This window comes from Mercenaria mercenaria, chromosome 3 (assembly GCF_021730395.1).
Source record: "Mercenaria mercenaria strain notata chromosome 3, MADL_Memer_1, whole genome shotgun sequence".
NCBI classification, from domain to species: Eukaryota; Metazoa; Mollusca; class Bivalvia; order Venerida; family Veneridae; genus Mercenaria; species Mercenaria mercenaria.
The window spans coordinates 55,035,913-55,053,469 of NC_069363.1; the positions used below are offsets into that span (position 1 = coordinate 55,035,913).

The 17,557-nt window shown below is 35.7% G+C and overlaps 1 protein-coding gene across 39 annotated transcripts in view; it reads left to right on the forward strand.

The window, feature by feature from the left end:
• Positions 1-17,557, forward strand: part of LOC123524695 (trichohyalin-like) — a 74,040-nt gene that overhangs the window by 23,060 nt on the left and 33,423 nt on the right. For 29 of the 39 annotated variants that reach the window (XM_053538561.1, XM_053538566.1, XM_053538568.1 and 26 more), the window contains 8 exons: positions 5,043-5,183; positions 7,202-7,333; positions 9,543-9,725; positions 12,116-12,250; positions 12,644-12,754; positions 14,885-15,103; positions 15,829-16,074; positions 17,031-17,531. In XM_053538561.1, coding sequence (XP_053394536.1) covers positions 5,043-5,183; positions 7,202-7,333; positions 9,543-9,725; positions 12,116-12,250; positions 12,644-12,754; positions 14,885-15,103; positions 15,829-16,074; positions 17,031-17,531 — 1,668 coding nt within the window. Of the gene's footprint in view, positions 1-4,170; positions 4,280-5,042; positions 5,184-7,201; positions 7,334-9,542; positions 9,726-12,115; positions 12,251-12,643; positions 12,755-14,884; positions 15,104-15,828; positions 16,075-17,030; positions 17,532-17,557 lie in introns of those variants that run through there. The other 10 variants (XM_053538587.1, XM_053538569.1, XM_053538583.1 and 7 more) reach the window with 10 other exon arrangements.

Genomic DNA, 17,557 nt, shown 5'->3' on the forward strand with positions numbered 1-17,557 from the left:
TGTTATAGTAGTTAATTTGTACCATGTTATAGTAGTTAATTTGTACCATGTTATAGTAGTTAATTTGTACCATGTTATAGTAGTTAGTTTGTACCATGTTATAGTAGTTAGTTAATTTGTACCATGTTATAGTAGTTAGTTAATTTGTACCATGTTATAGTAGTTAATTTGTACCATGTTATAGTAGTTAGTTAATTTGTACCATGTTATAGTAGTTAATTTGTACCATGTTATAGTAGTTAATTTGTACCATGTTATAGTAGTTAGTTTGTACCATGTTATAGTAGTTATTTGTACCATGTTATAGTAGTTAATTTGTACATTATGTTTAGTTATTGTACCATGTTATAGTAGTTAGTTAATTTGTACCATGTTATAGTAGTTAATTTGTACCATGTTATAGTAGTTAAGTTGTACCATGTTATAGTAGTTAATTTGTACCATGTTATAGTAGTTAATTAATTTGTACCATGTTATAGTAGTTAGTTAATTTGTACCATGTTATAGTAGTTAATTTGTACCATGTTATAGTAGTTAGTTAATTTGTACCATGTTATAGTAGTTAGTTAATTTGTACCATGTTATATAGTTAGTATTGTACAGTTAATATTAATTTGTACCATGTTATAGTAGTTAGTTAATTTGTACCATGTTATAGTAGTTAATTTGTACCATGTTATAGTAGTAAATTTGTACCATGTTATAGTAGTTAATTTGTACCATGTTATAGTAGTTAATTTGTACCATGTTATAGTAGTTAGTTAATTTGTACCATGTTATAGTAGTTAATTTGTACCATGTTATAGTAGTTAGTTTGTACCATGTTATTGTAGTTAATTTGTACCATGTTATAGTAGTTAGTTAATTTGTACCATGTTATAGTAGTTAGTTAATTTGTACCATGTTATAGTAGTTAATTTGTACCATGCTATTGTAGTTAATTTGTACCATGTTATAGTAGTTAGTTAATTTGTACCATGTTATAGTAGTTAATTTGTACCATGTTATAGTAGTTAGTTAATTTGTACCATGTTCTAGTAGTTAATTTGTACCATGTTATAGTAGTTAATTTGTACCATGTTATAGTAGTTAGTTAATTTGTACCATGTTATAGTAGTTAATTTGTACCATGTTATAGTAGTTAATTTGTACCATGTTATAGTAGTTAGTTAATTTGTACCATGTTATAGTAGTTAATTTGTACCATGTTATTGTAGTTAATTTGTACCATGTTATAGTAGTTAGTTAATTTGTACCATGTTATAGTAGTTAATTTGTACCATGTTATTGTAGTTAATTTGTACCATGTTATAGTAGTTAGTTAATTTGTACCATGTTATAGTAGTTAGTTAATTTGTACCATGTTATAGTAGTTAGTTAATTTGTACCATGTTATAGTAGTTAATTTGTACCATGTTATTGTAGTTAATTTGTACCATGTTATAGTAGTTAGTTAATTTGTACCATGTTATAGTAGTTAATTTGTACCATGTTATAGTAGTTATAGTAGTTAATTTGTACCATGTTATAGTAGTTAGTTAATTTGTACCATGTTATAGTAGTTAGTTAATTTGCATAGATTAGATGAACTGTTTGTTTGTCAGTCCCGTCACTCAACTCCTCATACAATTTCCATCCAATTCCAACGAAAGTTGGTATACAGCATCAGCTTAAAGCGGACATGTATATATTTTATGGACTTTCATGTCCTGTTAATATTTCTTGAGTTAAGCCCCATTTTTAGACTTAACAGCATTACAACTACATTGTACATTTTGTATCTCATATGACATGTTTACATTAAGTTCAAATGAGAGTTGGTATAAAACATGAAGGACAAGTGCATATTGTTGGGACTTTCGTGTCCAATTACTATCATTAGCTCGACTATTCATAGAATAGTAGAGCTATTGGACTCGCCTATGCGTCCGCGTCTGCGTCCAAATTTGGTTAAGTTTTTGTATGTAAGCTGGTATCTCAGCAACCACTTGTGGGAATGGATTGAAACTTCACACACTTATTTACTGTGATAAACCGACTTACATTGCACAGGTTCCATAACTCTATTTTGCTTTTTTACAAAATTATGCCCCTTTTTTGACTTAGAAATTTTTGGTTAAGGTTTTGTATGTAAACTGGTATCTCAGTAACCACTTGTAGGAATGGATTGAAACTTTACACACTTATTTACTGTGATAAACTGACTTACAATGCACAGGTTCCATAACTCTATTTTGCTTTTTTACAAAATTATGCCCCTTTTTCGACTTAGAATTTTTTGGTCAGGGTTTTGTATCTAAGCTGGTATCTCAGTACTCACTGATTGGAATGGATTGAAACTTCACACACTTGTTCACTGTCATGATCTGACATGCACAAAGCAGATCCCATAACTTTATTTTGCTTTTTTACAAAATTATGCCCCTTTTTCAATATAGAAATTTTTGGTTAAGTTTTTGTATGTAAGCTGGTATCTCAGTATCCACTAATGGGAAAGGATTGAAACTTCACACGCTTGTTCACTGTCATGATATGACATGCAGTGCAAAGGGTCAATAACTCAACTTTGCATTTTACAAAATTATGCCCCTTTTTAAACTTAGGAGTTTTGGGTTAAATTCTTATATGTAAGCTGGTATCTCAGTACCTGCTAATGGGAATGGATTGAAACTTCACACACTTGTCCACTGTCATGAGCTGATAAGCACTATGCAGGTTCCAAAACCCTATTTTGCTTTATTTTAATTATGCCCCTTTTTCGATTTCGTATTCAATCAATCGACAAGGCTGTTGAATAGTCGAGCGTTGCTGTCCTCCGACAGCTCTTGTTTTAGTTATACCCCTTTCTTGGACTATGATATTACAAATACATTTGTACTTTGTATATATCTTGTTTACTCAACTCCTACAGTTTTCGTCATTTTGAAATGAAACTTGGAATACAAGATCAGCATAATGTGGACATGTGCATTTATGAGACTTTCATGTTTTATGTCTGATTTCATTTTTAGAGCAAACACTTTTTGGATTTTATGATGTTATTCTATTAGGCATTTTCAGAGGTCTTTTGTCATATAATGTTGACATCATTCTCGTTAGTAGCCCAAAATGATGCGCATTTGGGCAGTTATTGCTTTACCGCATCAGATTCAGACGTAGGCACCTTGTTAACATTTCCTAGAAAGTCTTGTCTTTGTTATTTCTGAGTATCACAATAGAGTGAAACTTAACACATGCCTTTCTTATGATAATAAGAAGAGAATGAGCTAGGTTCCGTAATTCTTGCACTGTTAGGTCAGTCTGCCTTTCTTCATATATTCCTCCTCACAGCCCAAACTAAAAGCAAAACAATAATTCTTTTACATTCTTCTTCACAATTGTTAGTTTCTTGTGTTTCTCTATACTTATTCTTATTAATACCCCCTCCCCCACCTGGTCACAACCTGCCTCTAAATATTCTTATTCCCTCCACTCAACATTATCAGTATAATTTTAACAAGGTGACTTATTATTAACCCTTAGCCTGCTGCAGGCGAATTTAACAGCCTTTGCAAACAGCTTGGAACCAGATCAGACGCCGATTAAATCGGCGTCTGATCAGGTTCCAAGCTGTTTGCTACTTTGACAATATTTCTTCCAATTTTGGAGCAAATTGAATGAATTTTACAATTTTAGCAGACGACATTTCCAGCAGACGACAATTTATCTAGCATGCTAAAGGTTAAGTTGTTGTTAATCATAGAACAGCCTAAGTGTTACGATACTAAGTTGATTTTTAATACGTGCTGCACCACAACATTATATGTATGACATTACTCCAAGGAATTTCTTTTGTTTTTTTATAATTACTAAATGGAACCATGATCATGCATAAAACATTTGTAATTAATCCCCAGTCAGGCATTGATTACTAATAAATACTGTCAGATTTAATATGTCATTTTAGTACAAGTAATTATAAATTGTCCTCATTTGTAACTGCATGTACCCAATGTAATTAAAATGGGCTTTGTTCTTTTTGTATCAAGTAGAAATTCAGGACAATTTGTAGTGATGAATAAAATGTAATTACCAAACTGTATCAAGTGTTATTTTAATCGTAATGGTTCCAACTGAAACTTATTTTGTGAATTATCCCCCATGTGTAATTTGATATGGTCACAGGTAAATAGATATCTTTTCACTAAGAGAACAATACTATAGGGTAGTCCTAGCTACTAGTTAACAAATGACATTCTTCTTTTTTACCTAAAATTATTAAAAATATGGATTTTACAAGGTTTTGTTTTTTATTTATATCTTTAAAATTTTTGTTTTCTTTTCTTTTACAAATTACAAGTTTTATTCAAATTTTACAATGGTAATTAGTGTTTCTTTTTTGGCAGTGACTAATTATATAAAGAGATTGGTAGAATTTGAAAGTAGCAAAAAATAAGGACATTTTCTGTTGAGAGAAACACTCACTGTTTTCTCTTGTGTTCAATTTGTTGTCATGTCCATGACACCTTGCATTTTCTTCTGAAGCTTATTTCATCCTAGAGCATGTAAATAATTCTAACCCAGAAATAGAAAGAGGTCCTGAAATTCAACATTATACTTGCCATGGATATTCAAAGAAACCGTACATACAACATAAACTGAAGTTTTCTAGAAATTGAAAAAAAAGTTAAGTATGATTGTTTTAAAGGCAATTTTTCTATATGATATAACAGCATCCTTAATATTATAAAGTTATTTGAGCCGTGCCATGGGAAAACCAATATAGTGGCTTTGCGACCAGCATGGATCCAGACCAGCCTGCGCATCCGCGCAGTCTGGTCAGGATCCATGCTGTTCGCTAACTGTTTTTCTCATTGCAATAGGCTTTGAAAGCGAACAGCATGCATCCTGACCAGACTGCGCGGATGCGCAGGCTGGTCTGGATCCATGCTGGTCGCAAAGCCACTATGTTGGTTTTCTCTTGCCACGGCTCATTCGTTAGCTTTTATTGCTGAAAAGTGTCAACAGATTATCAAATCTTTTATATATTTGAACCTGTTTAGAAAGCCAAAGAGGAAAGATACTGGGCCATGCGTGGTCGCCCAGTGACTCCACCTGGTGGTCTTAACATAGGCAATTACGACAGACAAGTTAAAGAACAAGCACAAGCTAAGAAACAGGAGTATAAAAAGATGTTAGATGAGGTAAGAAAAAGCACCTAGAATGTTATATGCATGTTAGTTTTGTATTAAACAGATGGTTCAAGCATGACTGTATATTAACAAAGAATAAATTTTCAAGGTACAGAAGACTAGCATTTTATTTGATAGAGGTAAATTTGTTTGTTGATCATGTTGTTTTTGTTTTTTTTGTCACAATGACACAATTCATGTCACATAGCCACTTTCTGTCTTTCATGGTAGAGGAAATCTGGTGCCTCTCTGGGCCATGAAAATGAATTTAACAAAAAGGAAGGAAACAAATCTTGAAAATATGTTTTTCTGCTCAGGTGATGGAGGGTATAGGATTCATTTTTTACAATATCTGTAGATTATAAGTTATAAAATGCATAACTAAGGATCCCTTCTTAATTTGGTGGATCCATATTGACTAACAGAAATATCTGTTTAATTACATTATTCTCTGCATGCACTTTCGGCATTCTCTGGTTTGACCTTAAAGCCAGGTGCTCATGTGGGCAACATTGTGATCTGAAGAATGCCGAAACACCATAGAAGAGTTTGTAATCACAGAGAAGTTTCTAATTGCCATTTTGCATCCACTACCACAATATTCTAAGGCTATGCACTGTTTGCCTAGGTTATAACTTCATCACAATGTTTTAACTTTGTTTAAAGTTTGTAAAAAATAGTTATGACAGCTTTGGAGTGCTCTTTGCATGGTTTGTATCATCTTATGTTCAAGGTAAAGACCTAGAGACATTCAGACAACCAATGTGCAACAAAACATATGTTACCTCGAGGGATTCTCTAATATTATATTATAGTTTATCATTAAAATGGCATGAATTTAGATTAAAGTTTGTCAGGTAATCACATCTTTATTGGTTGTTGTGCTATTTTTAGCTCATCTGATTTTTTGAAAAAAAATGATGAGTTATTGTCATCACTTGAGCAGTTGTCGGCGTCGGCGTCGGCGTCTGCGTCGGCGTTGCCTGGTTAAGTTTTATGTTTAGGTCAGCTTTTCTCCTAAACTATCAAAGCTATTGCTTTGAAACTTGGAAGACTTGTTCACCATCATAAGCTGACCCTGTATAGCAAGAAACATAACTCCATCTTGCTTTTTGCAAGATTTATGGCCCCTTTTGTACTTAGAAAATATCAGATTTCTTGGTTAAGTTTTATGTTTAGGTCAACTTTTCTCCTAAACTATCAAAGCTATTGCTTTGAAACTTGGAATACTTGTTCACCATCATAAGCAGACCCTGTACATCAAGAAACATAACTCCATCTTGCTTTTTGCAAGAATTATTGCCCCTTTTGGACTTAGAAAATCAGTTTTCTTGGTTAAGTTTTATGTTTAGGTCAGCTTTTATCCTAAACTATCAAAGCTATTGCTTTAAAACTTGCAACACTTGTTCACCATCATAAGCTGACCCTGTACAGCAAGAAACATAACTCCATCCTGCTTTTTGCAAGATTTATGGCCCCTTTTGGACTTAGAAAATATCAGATTTCTTGGTTAAGTTTTATGTTTAGGTCAACTTTTTCTCTTAAACAATCAAAGCTATTGCTTTGAAACTTGCAACACTTGTTCACCATCAAAAGCTGACCCTACAGCAAGCAACATAACTCCATCCTGCTTTTTGCAATAATTATTGCCCCTTTTGGACTTAGAAAATCATTTTCTTGGTTGAGTATTATGTTTAAGGCAACTTTTCTCATAAACTATCAAAGCTATTGCTTTAAAACTTGCAACAGTTTTTCACAATCATAAGTGGACACTGTACATCAAGAAACATAACTCTATCCTGCTTTTTGCAAGAATGATGGCCCTTTTTAGACTAAGAAAATCATGGGTAGGACAATATTTCTATTATACAAAAAAAATCAGATGAGCGTCAGCACTCGCAAGGCGGTGCTCTTGTTATGTCTTCAACTGGATTATTGGCATCAATTATTTAATAGTATCAATTTTTATGTAGTTTAGGGAATGAAAGACAGATAATTTAAGTCTATTGTTAATTTTTAAATCATTTTAGCAAAAATTAGTGCAACTAAAATTGAGAGCAATGGATCATGTTGCTGATGTATCACCAAAATATGTCCGATATCGAGATGAGGAGCGCCCCCTAGTGGGATCTCATAGTGATTTTAATCCATACATGCAGGAGGTGAGAGTAGCTGCTAGATGTTTCGCAGTGTCAAAATTAGCTGTCATAGTTCTCTTCATCTATTCACATCTGTTACAGATGAATGTCTTTAATTTAAATATTTTTATTTTTAAATCATTTTTAGTTCACCTGAACCAAAGGTTTAGGGGAAGCAGTTATTATAGATGGATGGTCCTTCATCAGTGATACATTGTCCTCTATCAAGATGTTTGCTTAAACATCTACTTCACTGAACCACTGGTCAGAATTACACCAAACTTAGCCTGTAGTATTCTGGCATAGATCCCCCACAAGTTTGCTTGATTGCATTGGCGGGCTGCCATGAAGGCTTGATGGTTGCTTGATTGCATTAACAGGCTGCCATGAAGGCATGATGGTTGCTTGATTGCATCGACAGACTGCCATGAAGGCTTGATGGTTGCTTGATTGCATTGACAGGCTGCCATGTAGGCTTGATGGTTGCTTGATTGCATCGGCAGGCTGCCATGAAGGCTTGATGGTTGCTTACTGCATCGACAGGCTGCCATGAAGGCTTGATGGTTGCTTGATTGCATCAACAGGCTGCCATGAAGGCATGATAGTTGCTTAATTGCATCGACAGGCTGCCATGAAGGCTTTGACAGGCTGCCGTGAAGGCTTGATTGCTGCTTACTGCATCGGCAGGCTGCCGTGAAGGCTTGATTGCTGCTAACTGCATCGGCAGGCTGCCATGAAGGCCTGATGGTTGCTTACTGCATCGACAGGCTGCCATGAAGGCTTGATGGATGTTTACCAAACTTGAAGGCATGATGGTTGCTTGATTGCATCAACAGGCTGCCATGAAGGCTTGATGGTTGCTTACTGCATCAACAGGCTGCCATGAAGGCATGATTGATGCTTACTTGATGGTTGCTTACTGCATCGACAAGCTGCCATGAAGATTTGATGGTTGCTAACTGCATCAACAGGCTGCCATGAAGGCTTGATGGTTGTTTATTGCATCGACAGGCTGCCATAGGCTTGATGGATGCTTACTGCATCGACAGGCTGCCATGAAGGCTCGATTGTTGCTTTCTGGATCGACAGGCTGCCATGAAGGCTTGATGGTTGCTTACTGAATAGACAGGCTGCCATGAAGGCTTGATGGATGCTTACTGCATCGACAGGCTGCCATGAAGGCTTGATTGTTGCTTACTGGATCAACAGGCTGCCATGAAGGCTTGATGGTTGCTTACTGCATCGACAGGCTGCCATGAAGGCTTCAACAGGCTGCCGTGAAGGCTTGATTGCTGCTTACTGCATCGGCAGGCTGCCGTGAAGGCTTGATTGCTGCTTACTGCATCGACAGGCTGCCATGAAGGCCTGATGGTTGCTTACTGCATCGACAGGCTGCCATGAAGGCTTGATGGATGTTTACCAAACTTGTTAAGAAACATCCTTGTAGTTTATTCAAATGGTTCAGCTTTACTGCACTTGTTGGAAGCCAGAGATAAAAATATTAAATTTTAAAAACCGCTTCTTCAACATGAATTCACCAAACTTGGCACGTACTTGTGAGCAACTTTAAACAATTTCTTTTCATAAAGCACTTAAATGGATGTTCACCAAACTTGATCAGAAGCATTCTTGCATGGACCTTTCTTAATTTTTTTCAAATGTTTCTACTTGATTGCACATGGGTGTGGCCAGAACTTAAAATAGAAAATAAATCCTTTAAACAATTTCTCATGAAATCTTGATGAATGTTTGCCAATTTGGATCAGAAACAGCATCGATCATTCTCAGATTTGCTCAGATGGTCCACTTCATTGCCTCGCTGCCTCTATCTTGCCTGGGTCATATCTGTCATATTTTGAGTTTAATCTTTTTCATACTACAGATGTAAATGAAATTGTTGCTTTCGCAAAACATTGTTTCATGACACAAAATTATGTTTAAGGTCAGGTGAGTGACTTGGGAGCCGTAATGGCCCTTTTTTATCTGCGTTATATAGATCTTTTAAAACACCCTATAAATAATCAAATATTCATTTCATTTCGCACCAGTATTTTCATGTTTTGCCTTCTATGTGCTCAGTAAAGCTGTAATACATTACTAATACAAAGTACAAATGTAAATACTTTAATTAATACAACTAATAAATTTTGAGCATATTATAAAGTAATGCAAAATATATTTGCACCTTAGATCTACTCTAAGACATCCTATTTTCTTAATTTACTGCACACAGAAGGAAAGCAAGGACAAATTTCGGAGAGATTTAAGGAGTAAGCCCATACAAAATCCCTCACCCTCCACTCAAAATGTTGTAACTGAAACTTCCCCTCGAGAGGACCCTAACTTTAAAGCTTTCCTTGACGTAGAAAAAGAAAAAGTGAAGAATAAAAGGAAATATGCTGAAGAGTTGTTAAAGGTATCAAGTTGTGTAGAAAGCTTGATATTATTCTGATTTCGTATATCCGTTTAATATATTAATCCTGCTAGAGAATTGTAGTGTTCGTATAAAAAAATGGTGAAATACGGTAGATGTAAAGTGGCTGTAAATAGCTTCGTAGTGTGTCACATCACTCTCATGTGTGTTGTCTTTTGTTAGAAACATGACACTTTGTACCATACAGTTTAGGTATTAGCTGCTTTGTCATCTATATTTTGAAGTTGATTTGAGTCGTACCATGAGAAAACCAACATAGTGCATTTGCGACCAGCATGGATCCAGACCAGCCTGCGCATCCGCGCAGTCTGGTCAGGATCCATGCTGTTCGCTAATGGTTTCTCTAATTGCAACAGGCTTTGAAAGCGAACACCATGGATCCTGACCAGACTGCGCAAATGCGCAGGCTGGTCTGGATCCATGCTGGTCGCAAAGGCACTATGTTGGTTTTCTCATGGCGCGGCTCATATGTGCATATTTGTAAAATTTCTGTCTTTGCTTCAGTAAGCATCCAAGATGTCAATATTCAGAACCTTGCAAGCTGTTTGCAAAGTACATGAAATTATACCTAAACCATTTAAATAAGTAGATTTACCTGTAGGATGTGATTCAAAAACTTTTAGGAGACACTTATATTGTTATTCAGAGGGATTTACTACAAAATTTATACATGTACAATATACATAATACTATAATTATGAAATCACAACCTCCCTATTATCTTACTTGCATATTCTGGCAAGTGTTCCAATTTGTCCAAGAAGGCCTTCACTCATGCTTCATGCATTCCAATGTATTTCATACCAAGATGGTAACTACGTAACCAAAATCTTTTCACATTTATTTAATTGATACAGTGTTGCATGCTTTTGAATTAATAGATCTCTAAAACAACAAAATAAGTTAGTGATTGTTGGAAAAAAAGTGTTCTAACACAATGTTATCTTTCCATTGGCAACCTCCAGTAAAATGTACATGTATGTCAATATTCATAGCAAATTGAGAGTGACCTCTAGAATGCTCAAACTTTGCTATTAAACTATTTGTTGGAATTGGAATGCATTAGGAAGTGTGTTTGGATGTCTGTATATACACCAAATTTGGAAGCAAGATTTTAAAACCCAGTATGAAGAAGCTATTTATATGCAAATTTACTCACAGTAAAAAATGTTACAATATTAGTCCCAAGGAATTTCAACTTGCATCAGAAGTTGATGCTAGTTTCTGTTATATTGTGAAGTCAAAAATATTTTGTCTTATAGCAGTCTCAAAATATATGTATCTTTGAATCTTTGAACAGTGTATTAAGTTAGATGTATTCAACTTACATGATTTATTCCAAATGCATTATTTAACCTTTAGCCTACTGGCAGCAAATATTTCTGCCTTTGCGACCAGTGCAGACCAAGATCAGCCTGCACATCCGTGCAGGCTGATCATGGTCTGCACTGTTCGCTATTCAGTCAGTAAATTTTTAACAAACACCCCTTCAAATAATAAAAGGTATTGCCCAAATTGAATGATGGATCAGTTCATTTTAGAAATATAGCAGGGTAAGGGTTAAAATGTCTGAAATTTAGACTTAGACTTAAGAATGCCAGTTATTCAGTTTAGCATAATTTTGTTTATAGTCAATTTATCCTACTCAGTTTTTTCTCAGTTGCCTATATTATAAGCTAGAAAAGGCACACACATCCAAAGTTCCATTTGTTTCTGTGCTAATTATACAATAAGAGTAAAAGGAAAATGAAGCCTTGTAAACAAGCTAAATCTAAATTTCAGACGACAGGCCTGGAACTAGAGATAAAGTGACCATTGATGGCACAGTGAATTTCATAATGAAATTAAGGTTATATTTTCAGAAAAATATTTTTTTAACTTGATAAAATTTAGTGACATCTTTCAGCATTTTTGGCTTTTTGTTTGTATTAATTACGTCTTTGTCAGTTAAAAGTTTTAGGGTTAAATGTTTTACCACAAGTAAATTTTCCCTTTGTGTTCCAATATTATATTCTGAGAATCAGAAAGGGCAATGGATGATTCTTATTAGAAAGTTTAGTCAGTTTTTATATCAATTTTATTTTAGATGTGTAAGATATTACTTTAGTTTTCCATTGACAAGAGATTCATTTGCGACATTGCAATAGTAATTCAGATTCATTAATCTTTTTAATTTTACAAGGTTGGTGTTAAATCAAAAAAATTGTTTCATGTGCATAATTATAGAGATACAATTTAACTGAACTGCAAAATTCAAGCTACTTTAAAAAATTACAGTATATGAAAATGCTGACAAGATAACAGAGCTTCAGTCTGTATAGTTGATAATGGATGGAGATTGCCAAGTAAAGCCGTGATTTTTTTTTTTTCAGCAACAAAAAGAGCATATGTTTTTGAGAGCCCGCCAAGAACCTGAGATGGCGGTGTTAGATAGACATGGTCAGCCCTCACAGTATCTTGCCGACAAACCTCCTGCAGGGCCGAGCTATGGTAGAGGCAGAGATGAGGTAAACATTAATTAAATAGAAACAGCATTTGGTGTGAGTTTATGCAAAAGATCATGCAAATCTTATTGCCAGTCATTTGATTGCAGTAGCACTTTCACATGGTCACATGACCAGCACATTATTTTCCAGAAAATCTTTTGCATTCCCTCATTTTATAACAAGGTTAATATTTTATAGTTCCTCACATTTTTGCTGTTTTTAACAACCTGTTGAAATCCCAACTGCACGTTTGCTCTTCATGCAATAACCAGGTAATGGAAGCACTTCTTCCTTTTCATCATCTTAATTACCATCATTGTTTCCTTTATTTTAATGCATTTGAGAATTCTAATGAAATCAAGATTCTTTTATTAAAAAACAAACTCACACACATACATTAATTACAATCTTCAGTCAAGTAGACAAACTCCAGCATTTTGGAATGAGGGAAAGCAGGCACAAGGTCCACGCTCCTTGAATTCTGATGCTTCCAGATCAAATCGATCTAGTGCTTATGTTCCCATGGTAACGCACTTCTGTTTCTGCACCTGTGTACGATTAGCTATTCTGTGATGTAGCAAAAAAAAACTTGCTTCTACTTAGTGACGTCCATCTTTTCTGCCTAATACAAAAAGAAAATGTACAATGTAGTTGTAATGTCAAGCTTAGTACTGTTCCATGTTTAACTGATTCTTTCTGCATTTATACAGTTACAATATTAGTCTTTCTGCCTACCAACCAGTTGTCTTCTGGAAATTTTCCTGTATGCCTCAAGCTAGAATTGCTGCTGGTCTGTATTCTAACTGTACAACAGCATTATAAACTTCATGGAAATGCTTCTGTTGCCAGTTTTCAAACTGCTCAATCTTTGACATTTTGTTGCAGTCTTTTAGAATATCATATGAGCTTACTATATTTTTAGTTTTCAGTTAGTAACTTCACAGTAGCATAGATCTACTAAGTAGCCACTTTCTTGTCTAGATCTGGCTCTCCCATACAACAGTCTCTCCCACTGCCTGTAGCTGCATATTTTTCTTGTCTAGATCAGACATTGACACACAACAATCTCTCCTACTGCCAGTAGCCTGCATACCTTTCTTGTCTAGATCAGACATTGACACACAGCAATCTCTCCTACTGCCAGTAGCCTACATACCTTTCTTGTCTAGATCAGACATTGACACACAGCAATCTCTCCTACTGCCAGTAGTCAAGACATCTTTCTTGTCTAGATCTGACATTGACACACAGCAGTCTCTCCCACTGCCATTAGTCGAAACATCTTCTTTTTCTAGGTCTGATTTCGACACACAGTGATTTCTCCCACTGCCTGCATACCTTTTTTGTCTAGATCAGACATTGCCACACAGCAATCTCTCCCACTGCCAGTATGTAAGACATCTTGCTTCTCTAGATCTGACTTGATACACGGTAGTCTCTCCCACTGCCAGTAGCCAATACACTTTTCCTGTCTAGATCTGACTTTGACATACAGCAATCCCTCCCACTGCCAGTAGCCAAGATACCTTTCTTGTCTAGATCTGACTTTGACATACAGCTATCACTCAAACTGCCAGTAGCCAAGACATCTTTTTTTGTCTAGATCTGACTTTGACATTCAGCCATCACTCACACTGCCAGTAGCCAAGACATCTTTTTTGTCTAGATCTGACTTTGACATACAGCTATCACTCACACTACCAGTAGCCAAGACATCTTTTTTGTTTGGATCTGACTTTGACATACAGCTATCACTCCCACTGCCAGTAGCCAAGACATCTTTTTTGTCTAGATCTGACTTTGACATACAGTTATCGCTCCCACTTCCACTTTGATATTGAGACCTATGAGGATTAGTGAATGCCAACATCCTTGTTTATAGATAGTGCCTGTATTGCTTAAAACTTTCTACATACATAACAGGTAGAATGAATTGTTTTGCTTTTGTGCCTGACTTACATTACTGATAGTGCATTCTGTATGTTCTGTTGATTTATATGTGTGACCTACTGTGTGTACTGTTGCTCCTGTTAAAATGTCAAGGGCTTCTTGCTGTCTCTCATGTCAAAGGCTTGTAGTCATGTTATGCTGATTTAGTTGCATGTTGCTTAATGCTTCCAGAGACTCTACTTCTACCTTTCATCTGTTCTTTTGTAGTATCTTCCACCTTTCTATAATGTCCTAGATGTAGGAGGATGTTCTACAGCTATACTCATTTCTCAGTGACTCGTCACTGTGTAGGTTCTAGATGATGGCTGATTAGCTCATGCTGCTGCTGCTCTAATACTGTACTGATTAGCAAAAGCATGTAGATAGCAAAACATGTTATAAGCTTGTCTCTGTTTGTCATTTTTGATGTCATATGTTTTTATTGCAGACTGTTGAGTCTCATCTGTTATGTCCCCCTGTTAGAATTTTCGGTTACATCAATATCTAAATCTATTGTTTGATTTTTTTGTTTTATTCAACTGGAAAGCATCATTCTTTTGTTTTACTCTTTAAGTTTGAAAATTTCCCATTTTTAGTTCTACTTCACGTACTTCCTCTTTGGCTGATTATTTACATTTTTATAGGATTCAAATGTCTTCAGCATTTGTCAGTAGCACTTTTCATAATAAAAAATACTTACAAACACTTCTTGACTTTTGCACTTAGGCCTTAAAGACTGAATCTTACTCACGACCTATACCTGAGCGACCTACATATGGACAGCCTCCATATCCTGGTGTAAATCTTAATCAAAACGATGAAAGGTTTAATCCAGATGCACCTGCTAAGTTCCAGCCAAAGTCCCCAGAAAAGCCGGTAGACAGGGAGTTCCTTAAAGTACCAATGAGAGATGACGAAAGACCACAAGAACTTGGCACTCCACTGGTAAAGGATCAAGTTCTATAATGTTGTTTGGCCAGATGTTTTTTTTACAAACCTCTTGATTACTTTTGATTAATTCATTTCAGCTGTAACAGTAGCGCTAATTTTGTTTTTGTATCATTGTTTTGTTTTCCCAAAGTTGCACAAATGGACATGCTTTCTGTATTTCTGTAGGTTGTTGGTATAAAATGTAACATGTTAGTACCATGAATTTATGTGATAGAATTAGGGGAAGGGTATAAGGCCATGAGTTTCTGTAAATGGAATTGAGAAAAAAAAATTAGCACCATGAATTTCCGTATTTGAATTGCAGGAACATGTTAGTACCAAGAATTTCTGTAATTGAATGAGGGAGCATGTTAACACCATGAATTTCTCAAATGGAATTGGGGAACATGGTAGCACCATGAATTTTTCTAATGGAATTGGGGAACATGTTAGCACCATGAATTTATCTAATGGAATAAGGGAACATGTTAGCACCATGAATTTATCTAATGGAATTAGGAAACATATTAGCACCATGAATTTCTCTAATGGAGTAAGAGTATATGTTAGATGGAATGAGGGGGCATGGTAGCACCACCAAGAATTTCTGTAAAGGAATGAAGGAAATCGGGTTAGAACTACTTTGCAGTAATATTTGAGAAAACAGTAATTAACTACTCTTACATGACCTAAAACATGTCTGAAGCCATTTTAAAATTCATTTTAACTTTCCCTCCCAGGCCTTTAAACTTGAACCACAGACCCAGTCTTTAAAAGATCAATCCAGCTATGAACAGCAAGCACACCATGAGTCTGGTCAGATCCCCAGTAAGGCCACAGGTGAATGGTACTTATCAGAGGGTACTGGGAGACTAAGGTCCCCAGCTGATCTTCCACCACGGTCACCAGAAAAACCAGCTAATCCAGAATGGCTTAAGATACCAGTGAGGGATGATGAAAGACCACCAGGAGTTGGCACTCCGCTGGTAATGAAAAGAGTTTTTGCACTCTTCCAATAATGTATTTATAGGTTATTAGCTTTATATCGGGAAATATGCACAAGTTCTTCAGCGGAAATATTGCGTGACTTTAGGAGCGCAATATTCTTCCGCTGAAGAACGAGTGCATATTTCCCGATGCAAAGATAATAACCTTTTTATTACATACGCATCTACACGTATAAATATAATGTAAATATAATAAATTTATTCAATAGCCTGAAAAGAATTGACAATATTGAACTAAACAGAAAAAAAATAGTGCAACAACACACACTGGATTACGTCACGCACCCGATATGATATTTAGGCGTCAGTGTATGGAAAAATATTGACGTTTCCGGTACCAGTGTAACTTAATGGGGAATAGAAATGAGTATGTAATAAAACATGAATATTTTGTTACTTATAGAGTATGAGGGGTATTATTATTAACTTAACTGAGATTTATTGGCCAGCAGTTTTCTGGAAAACCTCATCTTGTACTAAATACTAATGCTTGGTGTCAGATCTCTGTAACTAAATTTATGTACATGTATCATGGCCTTAAATTGTTTAAATATCATCAGGCTTTATAATAACTCATGATCTTGATCTCAGTTTGAAAAAATGTAATGTGGGTTTTAAGGGCTAACAAAACACTCTGTTTTCACTAACACTGATGCAGTCCACAACAATCTGAAAGGAAGCTTTTCATTGATTTGAACCATGTTCAGTCTCAGCATAAAAAGTTAATAAAATATGTGAAGGTTCAGATATTAGCACATTAATATATTTACCTCTACCTCTTGCATATCACTGTGTGAAACCCTTATTTTGTTAACATCTGGATTCCATCTTGATTTTGTTCACCCTTTAAAAAGCATTTATATACTTATAATATCTGCACTTTCTCAAGTCACCTTTTTGGTTTGTGTGTTATATTATTTTCATCACTTACACAGGCTTTTAAGACAAATTCCTACTCACGCCAGCCACCCCCTGCGCCTGAGAAGGATTATTCACGTCAGCCGCCTCCTGCACCTGAGCAAGGGTACTCGCATCAGCCACCCCCTTCACCTAAGAAAGGTTACTCTCGTCAGCCACCCCCTGCACCTGAGCAAGGATACTCTCGGCAGCCGCTACCTCCAAGTCGCGATCAAGGCTACCGTGCACCACCTTTCTCGAGTGACGGTCAAAAGCCATACAGAAAATACGAAAATGGTCCAGAAGGTTTATTTGGGAGACCAGACCAGTCAAGGGAAAGACCAAGGTCCAGGAGGTCTTTAGATGCAGATAGAAAATATTCTCCGACCAAGAGGGAAAATGTAGCAATGCCTGTGAACCAGATCTCACCAAGGAGGATGAAAAATGCCTTATATACGGACTCTGAAGAAGTTAGTACAAAACGTAGAGAAGCTAGTAAAGAAAGACAAAAAGAATATAATGATCTTCTTAGGATGAAGGTTGGTGATACCTGTCAGTATAGAGA